The 14,476-nt window shown below is 39.9% G+C and overlaps 1 protein-coding gene across 4 annotated transcripts in view; it reads left to right on the forward strand.

Annotated features, from left to right (window-relative positions):
• Nucleotides 1–14,476, forward strand: part of LOC126469662 (uncharacterized) — a 436,607-nt gene that overhangs the window by 28,716 nt on the left and 393,415 nt on the right. For all 4 annotated transcript variants that reach the window (XR_007586038.1, XR_007586037.1, XM_050096801.1 and 1 more), the window contains exon 2: nt 4,943–5,052. Coding sequence is in view for 2 of the 4 variants with exons in the window: in XM_050096801.1 (XP_049952758.1) it covers nt 5,039–5,052 (14 nt within the window). In the remaining 2 variants the exon portion in view is untranslated. The remainder of the gene's footprint in view (nt 1–4,942; nt 5,053–14,476) is intronic.

Consider the following 14,476-nt stretch of genomic DNA (forward strand, 5'->3'; position numbering starts at 1 on the left):
ATTGACACACACATCTGAAATGGCATGGGGTTTTGATGGAACAAAAAGGTGCAAAAACTGGCCAGAAGCTGGCACTGGATAGCAACACATCAGTGACACCACATGAGAATCATGTATAAAATGTGCTGTAGTGTGTGTGTGTGTGTGTGTGTGTGTGTGTGTGTGTGCGTGTGTGTGTGTGTGAGAGAGAGAGAGAGAGAGAGAGAGAGAGAGAGAGAGACAGAGAGAGAGAGAGAGAGAGAGATAATCAGCCTGGATAAGAAACACCTGCTGGAAGGCATGACCTTTTATTCAGGATGGTGCTCCACCTCATATTGCTACACCTGCACATTGTTTGGTGAGGATCACATGCTGAACCACCGTAGCCATGATGCTTGGCCTACCTGGCCTCCCATGTCTCCAGACTTCAATCCGTGTGATTATTGGTTGTGGGGTTACCTGAAGCTGCAAGTCTACCTCGATCATCTGACCGCATTAGGGATGATAAAAGACAACGTACAACAGTAATTTCCTCACCATACCTACTCGTATGCTGTACAATGTTGTTCACAGCCTTATGTCTTGACTACAGGTATTGTTGATGAATGATGGCCAACATGCTAAGCATTTGCTATAAAGAACATTGTCTTTGCTAAAAATCAATTTATATGCTAATTATTGCTTTTGTGTCATATGAAGCAGCATATGTCAGTCACTTTGTGCACTTTTTTTGTTTCAGTAAAACCCTCTGTCATTTCAAGCATATGTGTCAATTCTCACCTCTCTACCTACATTTTTCCATGAAGTATTGAATTGTCAAATGTTAGACTTTTGACTCACACTGCATTTTCTCATTCTGAATATATTTTGGGCATCCTGTCTTAGTTGTGTCTCCTGCATATCAAAGTTTATTCAAATTCCATCCATAGGTGAACTATATATGGATTGTGTACAAAACATAGACCCATGCATGAGCAGTACTTAATTTAATTTTTGTATTTTCTGCAGGAGAAAGATGTAGGGACTACTGAAGACACCTTTACTGAGCTGGCTTCATCAGAAAATGGCCATTTTTTGATAATTCAGATACTTACATGTCACTGAACACATACAGTGTAATAAGCTGTGTTAGTGATAGCGTGTTACAATTGCAATGCAAAGATAAAAAAATTAGTGTTAACATTAAATGTACATGTTAAATATCTTATATTAAACAGATATACAACTTTAAAATTAAAATCTTAAAAATCAATTTCAACATTATATAATCATCTGCCAGTTCAGATTCTTCTTGAATTGTATGAGCTTCCACTATGTTGCAGACAAATTTTTAACCATTTTCATTGTTCTCCTTTGAATATACTCAGAATTTCCTGTTAAAGCAGAATAAGAATAGGTAAATTTTTAATTAATAGGATTTCTGTAGCTGTTGTAATAACGAGCTGATGTGTTCAATCCCTAGAGCTTGCAAAATGTTGCATTCAGTTTATTTCCTTCATCACCACTTTTTTTAAATCAGAATTGCACTTAACTCTGAAGTAATTACACAATCACATGAGCAAGAAACAGAAAATGTAACCTCGTTTACAAGTGCCTATTTCTCTATGTAATGTAATTATATATTCACTACATTTACTGTAATGATCTTACATAATAAACTTCAATGTTCTCTCAAGCTGAATTTATATCCTAACTGAAGACATGTTCAGCTAGTTAGATCTCTGAATTATGAGAGTACTTTATATTCGATGTTCCTATCAAACATAGAACAGTTATTATTTGACCTTATGTTCTTCATTGTACTAGAGGATATTTTTGAAATAGACATTTGAGGAGGAAGCAGTACCAACAACTTATCTACCATCTTTCTATTACTGCTAAATTGTGTAGGGAAAAAAAGAAGAAAGTAAACCAGTTACTCTAGTAAACTGATTATATTGAATATCACATGGGATTGGAATAGCTGAACAGTGTCCTACATCAGGGCTATGACTATTCTGTTTTCATTATTCCCAAAATGAGGAATATCAGTCCTGTCTCTTATGTAGTGGTATTGGCCATGCAACCTTAACTTTTCTACAAAACATTCTAATCCATCTTTTTGAGGTCCCAATGTACAACCACTTGCCTTATTGTTCATATCCATTTAAAATACTGACATGCAAGGCCTGTCCCATGCATCCATGGAGCACATCCTATTCCAGATCTGTCAACAGTGCAGCCAGAGGCAGGGTCACCTCTGACAGCAATCACATCATATGCAATACCTCTTCAACAGCTGCATGGCTTTTAACATGTGCACAAGTATTCATGAACAGTTCACCCATATGAATGACAATCACCAAACTACCAGGTGGTTATAATTAAAGTGTTACCCATGGAAGTTCAGTGTGAGCTGTAATTTTCATATAGCAGTAGAACTAAATGTGCTAATTGATTAATATGGAACTGATTTACACTGGAAAATTATTAGTTCCAATTTTGACCATCAAGTGCAGATCTTACACTGTACTTTGGTTGTATGACGGTATGACATCCACACTGTCATTTGACAAGCCGTATTGTGAGTGAGCAATGTGGCTATTGAAATGAGAGACTGTGCATTGTTAGTGAAACTGTTTTATGTAAATGGCAGCAATTACAGTGCTGCCTTTAGACAGTATTGCTGACCCAGAGCTCTGAGGAGATGCTTGATATCATTAAATGGTTTAAAGAAGATGTTACTGTAATTTGAAAACATGGGTGAGCTTTGCAAGGCACCAGGAAGAGGAAGGCATCCTATCCTGGTGGAAGTTATTGATGAGGTTCCTGTTGCTGTAACTGACCATGCAGCATGTGCCCCAGGTAGTGCTAGTGCTCGTGCAGTGTTATGAGAACTGTCCATCCCATGTTCAACAGAACAGAAAGTTTTATGGTCGATTTTACACCGCTACCTCTACAAGACTCATATGGTGGGCAACTGAAACCTTGTGATCTGCAGTAACTTTCTGAATTTGTTCTTCAGTTTCTGGCATACATCAAAATTGATGACAAGTGGCCAGGCAATATTCTATGGAGTGGTGAGGCACATTTTACTCTACAGGGTGCAGTAAATAAACAGATATGCGAGCTTTGAGATTCTGTTAAATCGATGTTGTGCACAAAGAGCCATTTCACTCACTGTATGTGTCTTTGTGGTGCGGATTTGTAAACACCTTTATTCTCTGTCCATTCTTCTTTGAACAGAATACATTCAGAAGACCTGTCAGGTGTAGCATGATGTCTGAAAGTTATTGTGATCTCCTTGTACAGCATGCTGTTTGGAAGAGCTCAACAGCATGGAAATCACTGTTTCTATGCAAGATGAGGCAACACCTCATTTCCCTCCACCACTGAAAGAGCTGATTAATGCAACATTCCTTGAGCATGCTATCTCCAGAGGTTTTCCAAATGCATGGCCTGCAAGATCATCTGATCTGAATCTATGTGACTTTTGGCTCTGGGGATATCTAAAAGGAGGCATTGTCAATGTCAGTGGCTTCTTTACAGTTGCTAGAATCTCGATTTATACCTAAGCTTCTCTGACTTGTGCAAATGGTAATTGCCCCTCAAATATATTTTCTGTTTCCACAGCCTTCCTGGTCTCATAAACAAGAAGACCTAATCATACACTGGTGTTCATCTCTGGTCCTGTCTCATTTCTTGTGACTCCCTCTCTACCCCATCAGACACTGACTTCTCACTTCTGTTCTCTGGATCCTTCACTTTAGGTTATTTTATGATTTAACAGTTTTTTTTCTTTTTTATTTATTTATTGAAAGCCAGAAATCTTGTGTTTCCACAAAGATAGATGGCTGATGGCAATAAAATTCTAAATACTGGATAAAAATGATTCTGTAAAGATACAGTATTTGCAACAACAAAAAAATGCTTATGACATGAAAAAGTACCATTTACCTTAAGCAGCAAGTAAGTGAAAACAGAAGATAGACAACAAAATTCTGCATACTCACTGTGCCAAAACAACAGCTGCTTTGCAATATAGAAATGAGAAAACTTACATCAGCTGTGCCAATATACAAAAATATAAAAAAAAAACAGTTTAAAAAATAGAAATGATACATGCTAATACATTCATAGAATATGACAGAAATAAATACATTTATGTTATTTCTTTATTTGGCCAGTGCATCTAACAGTGTAACAGCTGTTCGAGATATAGGGCAACTAGAACATTGCACTACGAGCAAATTTAAAACATAAAAACAAATTATATGCACTGTTGACCACTCTGTACATAATACATATAAGGAACAGTTTTTTTAAACTTAAAATCATTTGAGGGAGGGATGGAGGCCATAGTTAATGTAAGTTTGCCTTCAAGTGTTCATTACCAGGAAAAAGATGTACTGCAGTAGCAATTCCTTTATTTTTGTCCTCAAAGTGTTGTTTTTATACCTAATCAATCTACACCATTCTCTTAGTGGTCTTTCTGAACCTCCTTTATAATCCTGTGTCCTTATACTTGTGTGTAACACAAATCTACACTGTAGTGAACTATCTCTGATGCCACACATCTGTCCTGTTCTCCTCCAATCCAAACCCCCCTCCCCTTTCTCCATTTCAGTCTCCTTTTCTTCATCTCTTCTTCATTCTTCCACCAGAGACAACCAGTCATCCCATTCAAGCTGCAGAACCTGGACAGTGTTGCTGTGGGTATATGTGCGCTCAAAGAAGAGTACAAGTTTTTAATCTGAACTACTTTGTTGAAGCTTTGATCACACACTTATTCACTGCTTAAGTCCTCCACTGTATTTTGAGTGGCTGTCATTAATCATTCCATTGTTTGTATTGCATGTAGGATTTTGCAGTGTAATGTTTCAAGTAGTAACACTGCAGGTGACAATAATTAAAAAAACATTAAAATGATGCTGTGTTAGTGATCTTACAAATTTTAATTTAAGTGTTTATTTTGTTTTGACAGCTTCAGAATGTACCAAAACAAGTGGTGGGACTTGACCTTGCATTCTGCCTGTTGGATGATAATTTTCTAGTGACCCTTCCAACTGCTCTAAAAGAGATGGATGGTTTAAGGTATGTTATTGATATTTAGATTGCTGCAACTTCGATTTAATGAGACTAGTAATTATAATTTTTTCCAAAAAAGTGATAACCACTGTTCAAAATAGTGTGACTCTGTGATGCACTTATTTTACTATTTCTTTCCACACCTTCTCTCTGCTACTCTATGCTTATAACAGAATGAGTACAAGCTAATGCTCTGTGCGTAAAACATTTTCATTAACATTTCACTATGTAAGACATTCTGCACAAGAAAGTCTTGGGGATGTGTTATGTAGCTCACAGTTTTAGTCATTTATTTGTGGTGTCTTCAATTTGTGGTGCCTTACTTCTGATATATCATTGCTATGCAGGGAAAACACATAAGCATATGTTTCTGATGAGATCCAGCAAATTTGTGCCCAATGGTCCATGTAGTGCTGCCTTTAAAGTGACAGTGCATGTTATTTTAGTCTTCCAAATCATTCATGTGTCATCTGAAAAAATAAAGTAGGTTATCTTCAGGATGTATGATGCCTGCTATAGTCCCAAGAATTGGAAAATTCTTTCATAACTAGTGTATATTAGAAGAAATCACTTCCTCAGATTTCATGAATGATGTTACCACGTCATATTATCAGATATTGGGTTTTTTGATACTAAGCAGGCTTCATAATATGATAGTGACCGCTAATATTAAATATATTGCTCCAACCATTGTGATATTTTTCCCTGTATATTTTAGAAGTTGGTATCTGATATGCCCATGGGGATTCACATAATCATGATCAGTTAAAATCATAGTTTCCTAAGAACTTCGTATTCCACAATCATTAAACTTACAGCCATTGAGTGACAACTGCTGACTACCAGTGGATTATATCAGTCATTCTTTATTATTTTATTGATTAGATATACCAAAGGTAATACATTCTCAAAGTAACCAATGTATTCAAAAGTGTATCACCACAGGTAAATTCGATTATTATTACAGACAAGATTTATATTTTTAATTTGAATTTCACTTTATACGACTTTGGATCATAATAATGCTTAATGTTCTGCTATGTGCCTGACAAATATTTTTGTGTCTGTGCTATCATATAGTATTTGATTTATTTTAAACTCTTACCTGCATCTGACTGCTATGAATTATTGATATCATTTGATCAAATTTTGCGAAAAAGCTTTGCCACATTCAAAAAAATAGTTTGATACTGAAACTGCACAAATGGTCAAAATAACTTTCTCATATGACCCTAGCTATTTAGTGATGGTAAAGACATTTTTTCCTGAGTTAGTTTCTTCTTCTGTTGTTAGATTATTGCTATTGAGTTATTAATTATTATTGTTATCTCTCTAACTACATGTAAAATGAACACACAACGATACTGGACGAATTAAAGCATAGTACACTGATTGGTGTGGTGTTGACTCACATAAAAAATCTTAAAATCCCACTAATGATCTAAGGTTTTCCAATCTACACTTCCTATTCAATAGGAACAAACAAAAATTGGGACAAATCGTACACGTTTTTGATTACCAATCACTGTCCAACTCTCTCACTATTATTTTCCAAAATATTTTAGAAATTAGACTTAAACACCAATATCAACTTCAGAGATTCAGAATATGGTCTATCACATACATTACCACATTGTAACATACTAGTAGAGCTCCTCATTTACCACTATGACTGATGTGCTGACCCAGGCAAAATTCTAATGAACAGTCTCATGAAAGTCCTAAAACAGCCAAAGTTACAATGCTTTGGTTCTGTATTACAGCTGTTACAATGATGACCTTCAATTTTAGCAGCTAGCTCAAATTCATTTTTTGCAGCTAGCACATAATTGTGTCAACATCGGGCAATGTTCCTGGTACAGATTCTTGCTGATCTCGCAAGATGACTCTTCCGTCCCCTCTGTTCTCTTTCACCAATAAACATACAACATAACATGTAACAGCTATGCCCATTCATTTGAAAAAAATCTAATTTTCATAAATTTTCACATAAAAATATCTTTAATGAGCATCTTGACATTTTAATGCATGGAAATGAACATTTTATTTATTTATTATTTATTTTATTTACACTTCCTGATCAAAAAAGTGGAACATCCAGAAGGGAAGAAGGAAATAAAGTGAAACTCCACAGGTTGAGAGGGTATGCGATGTTATTTCAGTGACTGCAATATCAAATCAAATTTACAAAGAACTTGGCTGTATGAGCCCCCTTAACAGAATGATGTTGCACCCCTACTGACCTCTAGGCATGCACTGATTTGATTGGGAATGTTGTTATAATACCTTTGTATCCTCTCCTAAGATAACCTGGATTACAACTGTTGTAACTAGTCCTCGATATTCTGGATACTGGCACTGGGGCAGAGTTGACATTCGAGCTGGTCCTACATGTGTTGTTTCGGAGACAGATTTGGGGGCCTTGCTGACCATGGGAGTATCTCAATATCACAAAGACAACTCATACAGAAATGTTCCACATGTGGATGAGCATTGTCCTGTTGAAAATAGTGGCATCTCTCGACCACCAAATTGAAGACCATGGAAAAGGGAGAGGGGGGAACAGTTGTGACAGTACTGTCAACATATGTGCATGTGTTTTGGAACCGTCATCTGCAATGGTAAAAAATGTCATGGTAACTACAAACTTTGCTCAGCAGTCACCTCTCATAATGAGCAGAACAAATTGTAGAAAACTGAGTCTCCTAATGACCAAAATCTTGGACAGTGAGTCTGCATTGTGGTTTTTACTGTTTTTAATAACCATATCAAAAACTGCCTACTGATCTAGATCAGCTTTGCCACGAATGGACAATGTGTCGCACACTCTGCTTTGTATGATAGCAGCTCTGACAAATCCATATTCAGATGTACTAGTCATGATGCACCTTGTGCCTCCATTGTTGCTTCTGGCACTAATGCTGCAGCCTCCACAATGATGTTGCAACTTATTAACTACAATTCTGATTTGTTGTCATTAACTAATACACATGTTTTTTGGGCATTAGCAGTAACATTGACAAAAATGATTTTAGAAGAAAATCTAGTGCAAGCCATCAGCACTTTTTTCTGTGATAATACCACACTGCTAGACGTCACAGGCCAGGGTTAAAAGGTTTATCTGGTGTAAAGGAAGCCAGGCAGAGATACAGAGACAAGCACTGTGAGGGAACAGATTTATTAGCACTTTGCTTCTACACAGAACCAAGTCCGTAGGCTAACTGCCGTTAGCGGCCAACATCTTCCCAAAGCCCTCTCCTCAAAGATAGCACACTGACACACTGAACAAATATCAATATTTATTGTGCTCTATGCCACATAGCCCCGCCCCTTCCTCCCCCCCCCCTTTCCCCCCTGCCTGCACAGTATGGAGTACGTCCCTACGAATGGGGGGGGGGGGGGTGAGAAGTTTAGAAGGTAACGTACAGTTCTTCCGCGTCAGGCGGTGGAAGCGGTCAACGGCGAAGTCAGCAAGCAATATGCTGGTGGTTGAAGACGACGTCCCGTCCTGGAGTGGAGGTATAGCACTTAGTCAGCAGGTGGGCGGAGAATCACCTTGCCAGAAGGCCTAACAAAGGCATGTAAATTCCCACACGCAGCACTTGTGCTCAATTTAAAGCGGCGCTCATCGACGAGAAGACAGATGCACCGCCACAGCTGGGAAGGAGACCTGTTGCCGAGACACTCTTCGTAGATGAGCTGTCGCACATTTTCTCTCCTGGTTTTCGAGGCAAGCTCCAGTATCATCTATTTCACCACAGCATACTTCCCTGCTACGGGGGTGCTTTGACCAGATCGTAAATTAAATCGACGCGGTTGTGAAGATGGTTCATGAGGCAGGCAAAGCATGTGTCATTGTCCAAAGCACAGAAATTGAATGTTTGCTCAACCAGTTTAAACCAGAACTCCTGGTGAGCGGGTTTAAAGTCACTAAGGAGGTGCGGCTATTTCTTCGGACGGAAGTAGAGCATGCAGAAGATAGCGAGTCCGAATTATTGGCGTCCCGTAATGCGGGCATCACGAAATTCACTTGACGCTGGGGGGGGGGGGGGGGGGGGGGGCGGCTGAGAAGCGACGGACGCTCGAACAGTGTGAGGATCGTAGTCAAAATGTGCATTCTCATAGACATGGTAGCTCGGAGAGAAGCCACAAGTACTTAAAAACGCCGGTGAATGTCCGTTATGCACACTGTATTCATTCGACCGTGAGTGGTGGGGCTGGTTGTAGATGTCGGGGTAATTACTGTCCAGCACAGAATTGTTGACTTGATTAGAAGCAACACAAGGATCCCACACATGTCCACAAGGATGCACACTCGGTGTGATATTTGCTGTTTGGCGAGCATTGAGGATACACACATGGCAGGAACTGATTCGAGTTTGAATTTACTACTGGATTTTCCAAAGTAGCAAAACTTCGCTCGGCGCCACGAACTGTGTTGAATTGTGCGTTCGACACAGGAGTAGGAATGTTCCAAACAACACTCTGTGGAGAACACGTGGAAAGGTCTAGGCTAACAAAGCCAGGGTCCACGACCGTTGGCGGTTGGAAGAAACTGGTGGCACTCGATGAATTCCACTTCATGTTTGGACTGAAGGATTCCGAAGAGTCTTGCGGCATGTCCACTATGACGGCAGGAGTGCTGGTGAGATGTTGCTGAAATCCGGGCGGCGGTGAGTGCTGAGAGGCCATTGCCTGAAGCTGAACAACGGCCCTCGTGATCGCGAAGAAACCCGACGCGGTAGGCGCATAAATAACATTCGGGCGGTAACTCGGACGCATATTACACAAAAAATGGGGTCACCAGTGAGGGTATAGGATATAGTTGTAGGTAAACAACTAGAATTCCCTCAGACACAGATTTATTAGCACTTTGGTTCTACACAGAACCAAATCCGGAGGCTAACTGCCGTTAGCGGCCAACATCTTCCCAAAGCCCTCTCCTCAAAGATAGCACACTTATACACTTAACAAATATCGATATTAATGGCGCTCTACACGACAACTGCTTGAGAGACTGAAAATCCCATTGACAATCTGCAGCCCAGACAAACTTAACACCTTTCTGGTGAAGCCGGTTAAGAGGTTGGCAGATGTGCACACCTCATGGAGTGAACTGAGAATAATACAAAATCTTACCCAAAAAAGATGGGAACTCCTTCAGGTTCTTGTTTGGTGGCAGGTTCATGATGACTTTGATGCAGTCATCCACAGGAATGACACCATCTTTACTAAGCACATGACTCAAAAAGAGCACATTTAGGAAGAAAATCAGCACTTTTCCAGTCTGCAACAAATTCCATTCTCCAGGAGGCATTGGAAAATTTATTGCATGTTTTGTGGGTGTTCTTCCCAAGTAGGGCATATTACCCAGGCATCATCAGTCAAGGTAACTAACGCAACAGGGAATGTCCTAAATCAGTTGTTCCAAATAGTGTTGATTAAGTCCAGGTGCAGATGAGGTTCCAAAAGGCAAGCAAATAAACTGGAAAAGCCAGATCGGTATGTACAGGACCAGGAAAGTCCAAGAAAATGTGTCCAATGGCAACTGCAGGTAGGCATCTTACAAGCTGATGCAGGGAAAATATTGGTGACAACTTTGCCAATAATTCTGCCTGCCACAGAATGAGATACAAATCAGTGACACATTGTGCATTGATCATCAGTTTAAAATCACAGCAAAGATGCAAAGTGCTTTTGCGAATATGAATCACCACCTAAGGGGTGGCCCACTGACCCAACAAAATAGGAGAAATGACACCTTGATCCTGCCAACCCTGCCTATATCTTGTCATACATGGAAAAGGAAGTGAGAAGGAATGACAGGATTTGTGTACCACTGACAGCTTAAGAGAAATTTGTACCTCAAAACTTTCTGCTGGCTGTATGATTACAGTAAGGAGTTCAGATCTTGAAAAGGCACAGATTGAGACACTATATTTACTTTTTCAGTGATCTGGAACCCAAAAATAGAAAAAGTGTCTAATCCAAAGACAACTAACAATGTAAGTTACCATTCCAGATTCTCAGAAATGGAGAGGAGCCCTCACAAAGGAATGTGCTGTTTACTATAAGGTACAACCTGATAAAGAGGCTACTGCGACTCCAGGCACACCAAGAGCTTCTATGTATCTAAATTAATGAGGTTAACCATCATTCCTGTGTTTGCCTGAAATTTGACCAGTTACCTGTCCACTACCAATGTCAGCAAAATATGTAGGGGTGACCTGTGCGGGCAGAGTGCAGTGAAAACACTGGGGCATCCAGTGCCTCTCATGGCCCACTTACAGTCAGAAACAGATACCAAATGGCCTATCTGATGGATGACCATATACATTCAAGCAGTCTTGGTGAACACGCAACAAAAGACAATTGGGGCAGGCTTGCTGGCTCACGCAACAAGCAGGAGGAGAATGGCACTGATGACACAAGAAATGCTGCATGTGGAATTATGATGGTGTTAGCAGCCTAGACCTGCTGAGCCCACAAGGACAAGGATCGGCAGTGCAGCAATGCCAATGCACCTGAATCACCAATGGCGGCAACAAGTGCTGACTTGGTCAGAGGTGAGGCCACCTGGGAGGTCACACAGGTCGCTGGGGACTGTTTACCATGCTACCTAATTGCTCCACCTGCTAATTATCAGAAAAGATGTCCCTCACTGCCTCTGTATGCTCATGCGATTCTGCAATTTGGGAAACATTGGCTAAAGAAGGGTTGGACATAGTCAATGACCTAGTCTGAACTTTTAGATCAGGAGCTAACCAGATGATCATGTCTTGAATTAGTGAGTCTGAATAAGAGAAAGCTCATTTGGGCATTGAGAATGACACTTATGTGAAATGTCCTGCAGATCGGCTATCTAGACCACATATTACTGTCCAGGGTGCTTGTTGTGCTGGTTAAACTGCAACAGTGCCACCACCACACAGGTTTGATGTCTCAAATACCGTGTAAGTAACTGACAGAACTCATCAAAGGGAAGTTTCTTTAGCACAACAAAGAGCTCCAAATTTTGGACAACTTGGTACAAACCCGTGCTGATGGACAACAACAAGGCAGCCCTATCAAAGGGATGAACGATACATGTTACCTGATAATGTGGTATGAACTGGTGCAGGTAACTCTTCCAGCTTTCTGTCGACCCATCAAACTGACAAACAGCAGGTGGTAGGAGCAGTGTAGAAAACTTCAAGGGAACTGTAAGAGCACTAAGCAAGTCTGCATTCTGGTTTATCAGCACCTACTCCTGCTCCTGTTGCTGCTGCTGCAGCTGTCGCTCCTTCTGCAGGCACAACTGTTCCTGTCAGCATTTCAGAAGTTACAGGACTGTGGTGGCCCAAGTTAACAAAAAGAAAAGGGGCAATGGATAAAAATAGGGGTGTCACATGTGTAAGAACATACTTCATTGCCACTTTAGTATCTGCATAGGCATGAAATGCTGTTACTTGACAGGGTCAGTGTGGATACTTCACAGGCTAGCAGTGGCTCAATAATAGCCAGCGATCAGAACCTCCTGAGAAACAAAGAAATTTGCCATGCACTTTAATATACATGAAACAGATAGTCTGAAGCCATGTAGAGACAGGTGTGGATGGCTAATGGATAATGGCTAATGGCTAAGCACTCAGCAACAGCACACAGCATGAAGTGCAAGGCGAGGTCCATTGTGGTTGAACTCTGGATAATCACTGGCCCACCTTGCCTTCTGCTGCCAGCAGGTAAACACCTCCAGCAGTGGGTCTACCCATAATACACATTACATGCCTCCTCCGTGGAAGGTTTTTGCACTATTTTGCTGTGACACCTGTACCATCTCATCTGCCTCATCACGATGTCTATAGGCAGGAATACTAAACATCATTTTATAAATTTGTCTCATAAGTAATGTTCTTTAGTGTTGTTACCACCTGTGTACTGAGCGAGGTGGTGCAGTGGTTAGCACTTTGGACTCGAATTTGGGAGGACAACGGTTCAATCCCGTGTCCGGCCATCCTGATTTAGGTTTTCCGTGATTTCTTAAATTGCTCCAGGCAAATCCTGGGATGGTTCTTTTGAAAGGGCACAGCCAATTTCCTTCCCTGTCCTTCCCTAATCCAATGAGACTGATGACCTCACTGTTTGGTCTCTTTTCCCCAAACAACACCAACACACCACCTGTGTAGCAGTGGGATACTTAGTCAATCACAACTGATATTTCTGCTATGCTACTCGATATGGGCATCTATTTGTACATTCACTGAGAACATAAGGTGAATTGTACAGAATAAAGTATCATTGATTAGTGTCTTGTATGACTTATAGAAGGTATTTAACTCCTAGTGAAGAAAGAGGGTACAGAGAGGTACACTATGATGTTAGAGCAATATAAAGGGGAAGTGGTGGGGGAGGGGTACCACATTGTTTGCGCAGAAAGAGATCAAAATGAGCATTCCATAGAGTGTGATCAGGGCCCCATTACTTTTTCTTACTCATATTAATCAGGGATGGAATTAATACTTTTTAGAGATTCTACAAGCATTATTGTCAAGCATTGTAAAAAAGCCTTATCTGAGAAAATAGAAGATGATACTTTTATTAAAGCTACTAACAAATTTAAGATAATTGGCATTTTTTCCAAAAAAATAAAAATAAAAAAAAATACAGTTCTGTACTCTCGAAAACCTTGAAATTCCTGTTAATGTCTTGACCCAACAGAAAATAATAAACAGGTTAGAAAGTTCTAAGTTCTTATGCATGCATACTGATGAAAGCTGAAACTGGAAAAAACATTATGGCTAAGCACTCAGCATGGTAGACCTGCAAAATATTTACATTCAGCTATATTTACCATTATAATAACTGTCACCTTTCTGGATGTACAAAACAGTAAATTAGTATATTTATGTATACTATGATTGACTGATGGATGGATATCCAACATCTTTACCTACTTGTGGTTTCAGTTTTATAGCTTCTCCATTTCTGATATGCTCATGCCCAGGTGGTGGCCCATAATAATCTGCCATTTGACAAAGCCATTTATGTCAGTGAATTTCCCCATTTCACTAGAATCACTCCCTGTTCAGCTCTGCCCCACTTACATACTTTCCTCACTGTGGCATGTGCCCATGGTACCACCCAATGGCCTACACTCTTTCATTGATCGGTCGTCATAAGGTCAATGGTGTACTTGGTGTTAGAGAAAAATATAATGTAATCTGTAACTTAATCATAGGTTCCTTGAAAACTGTTGTCTTAAAAAAGAGATTTGTGTTATGAGGTTAAACTCTTCAAGAACCAATAACTTTTTAAAAACTAAGAGACGACTTTATGTGAAGTGAAGGGACATAGATTACGACAGTAAAAACCTATGTTTCAAACTTTGTTGTACAACTGTGAGCAAAGCCATCAGAGCATAAAAATACATGTGTTTAAAAAAAGCTCTTCC

This window comes from Schistocerca serialis, chromosome 3 (assembly GCF_023864345.2).
Source record: "Schistocerca serialis cubense isolate TAMUIC-IGC-003099 chromosome 3, iqSchSeri2.2, whole genome shotgun sequence".
Lineage (NCBI taxonomy): Eukaryota > Metazoa > Arthropoda > Insecta > Orthoptera > Acrididae > Schistocerca > Schistocerca serialis.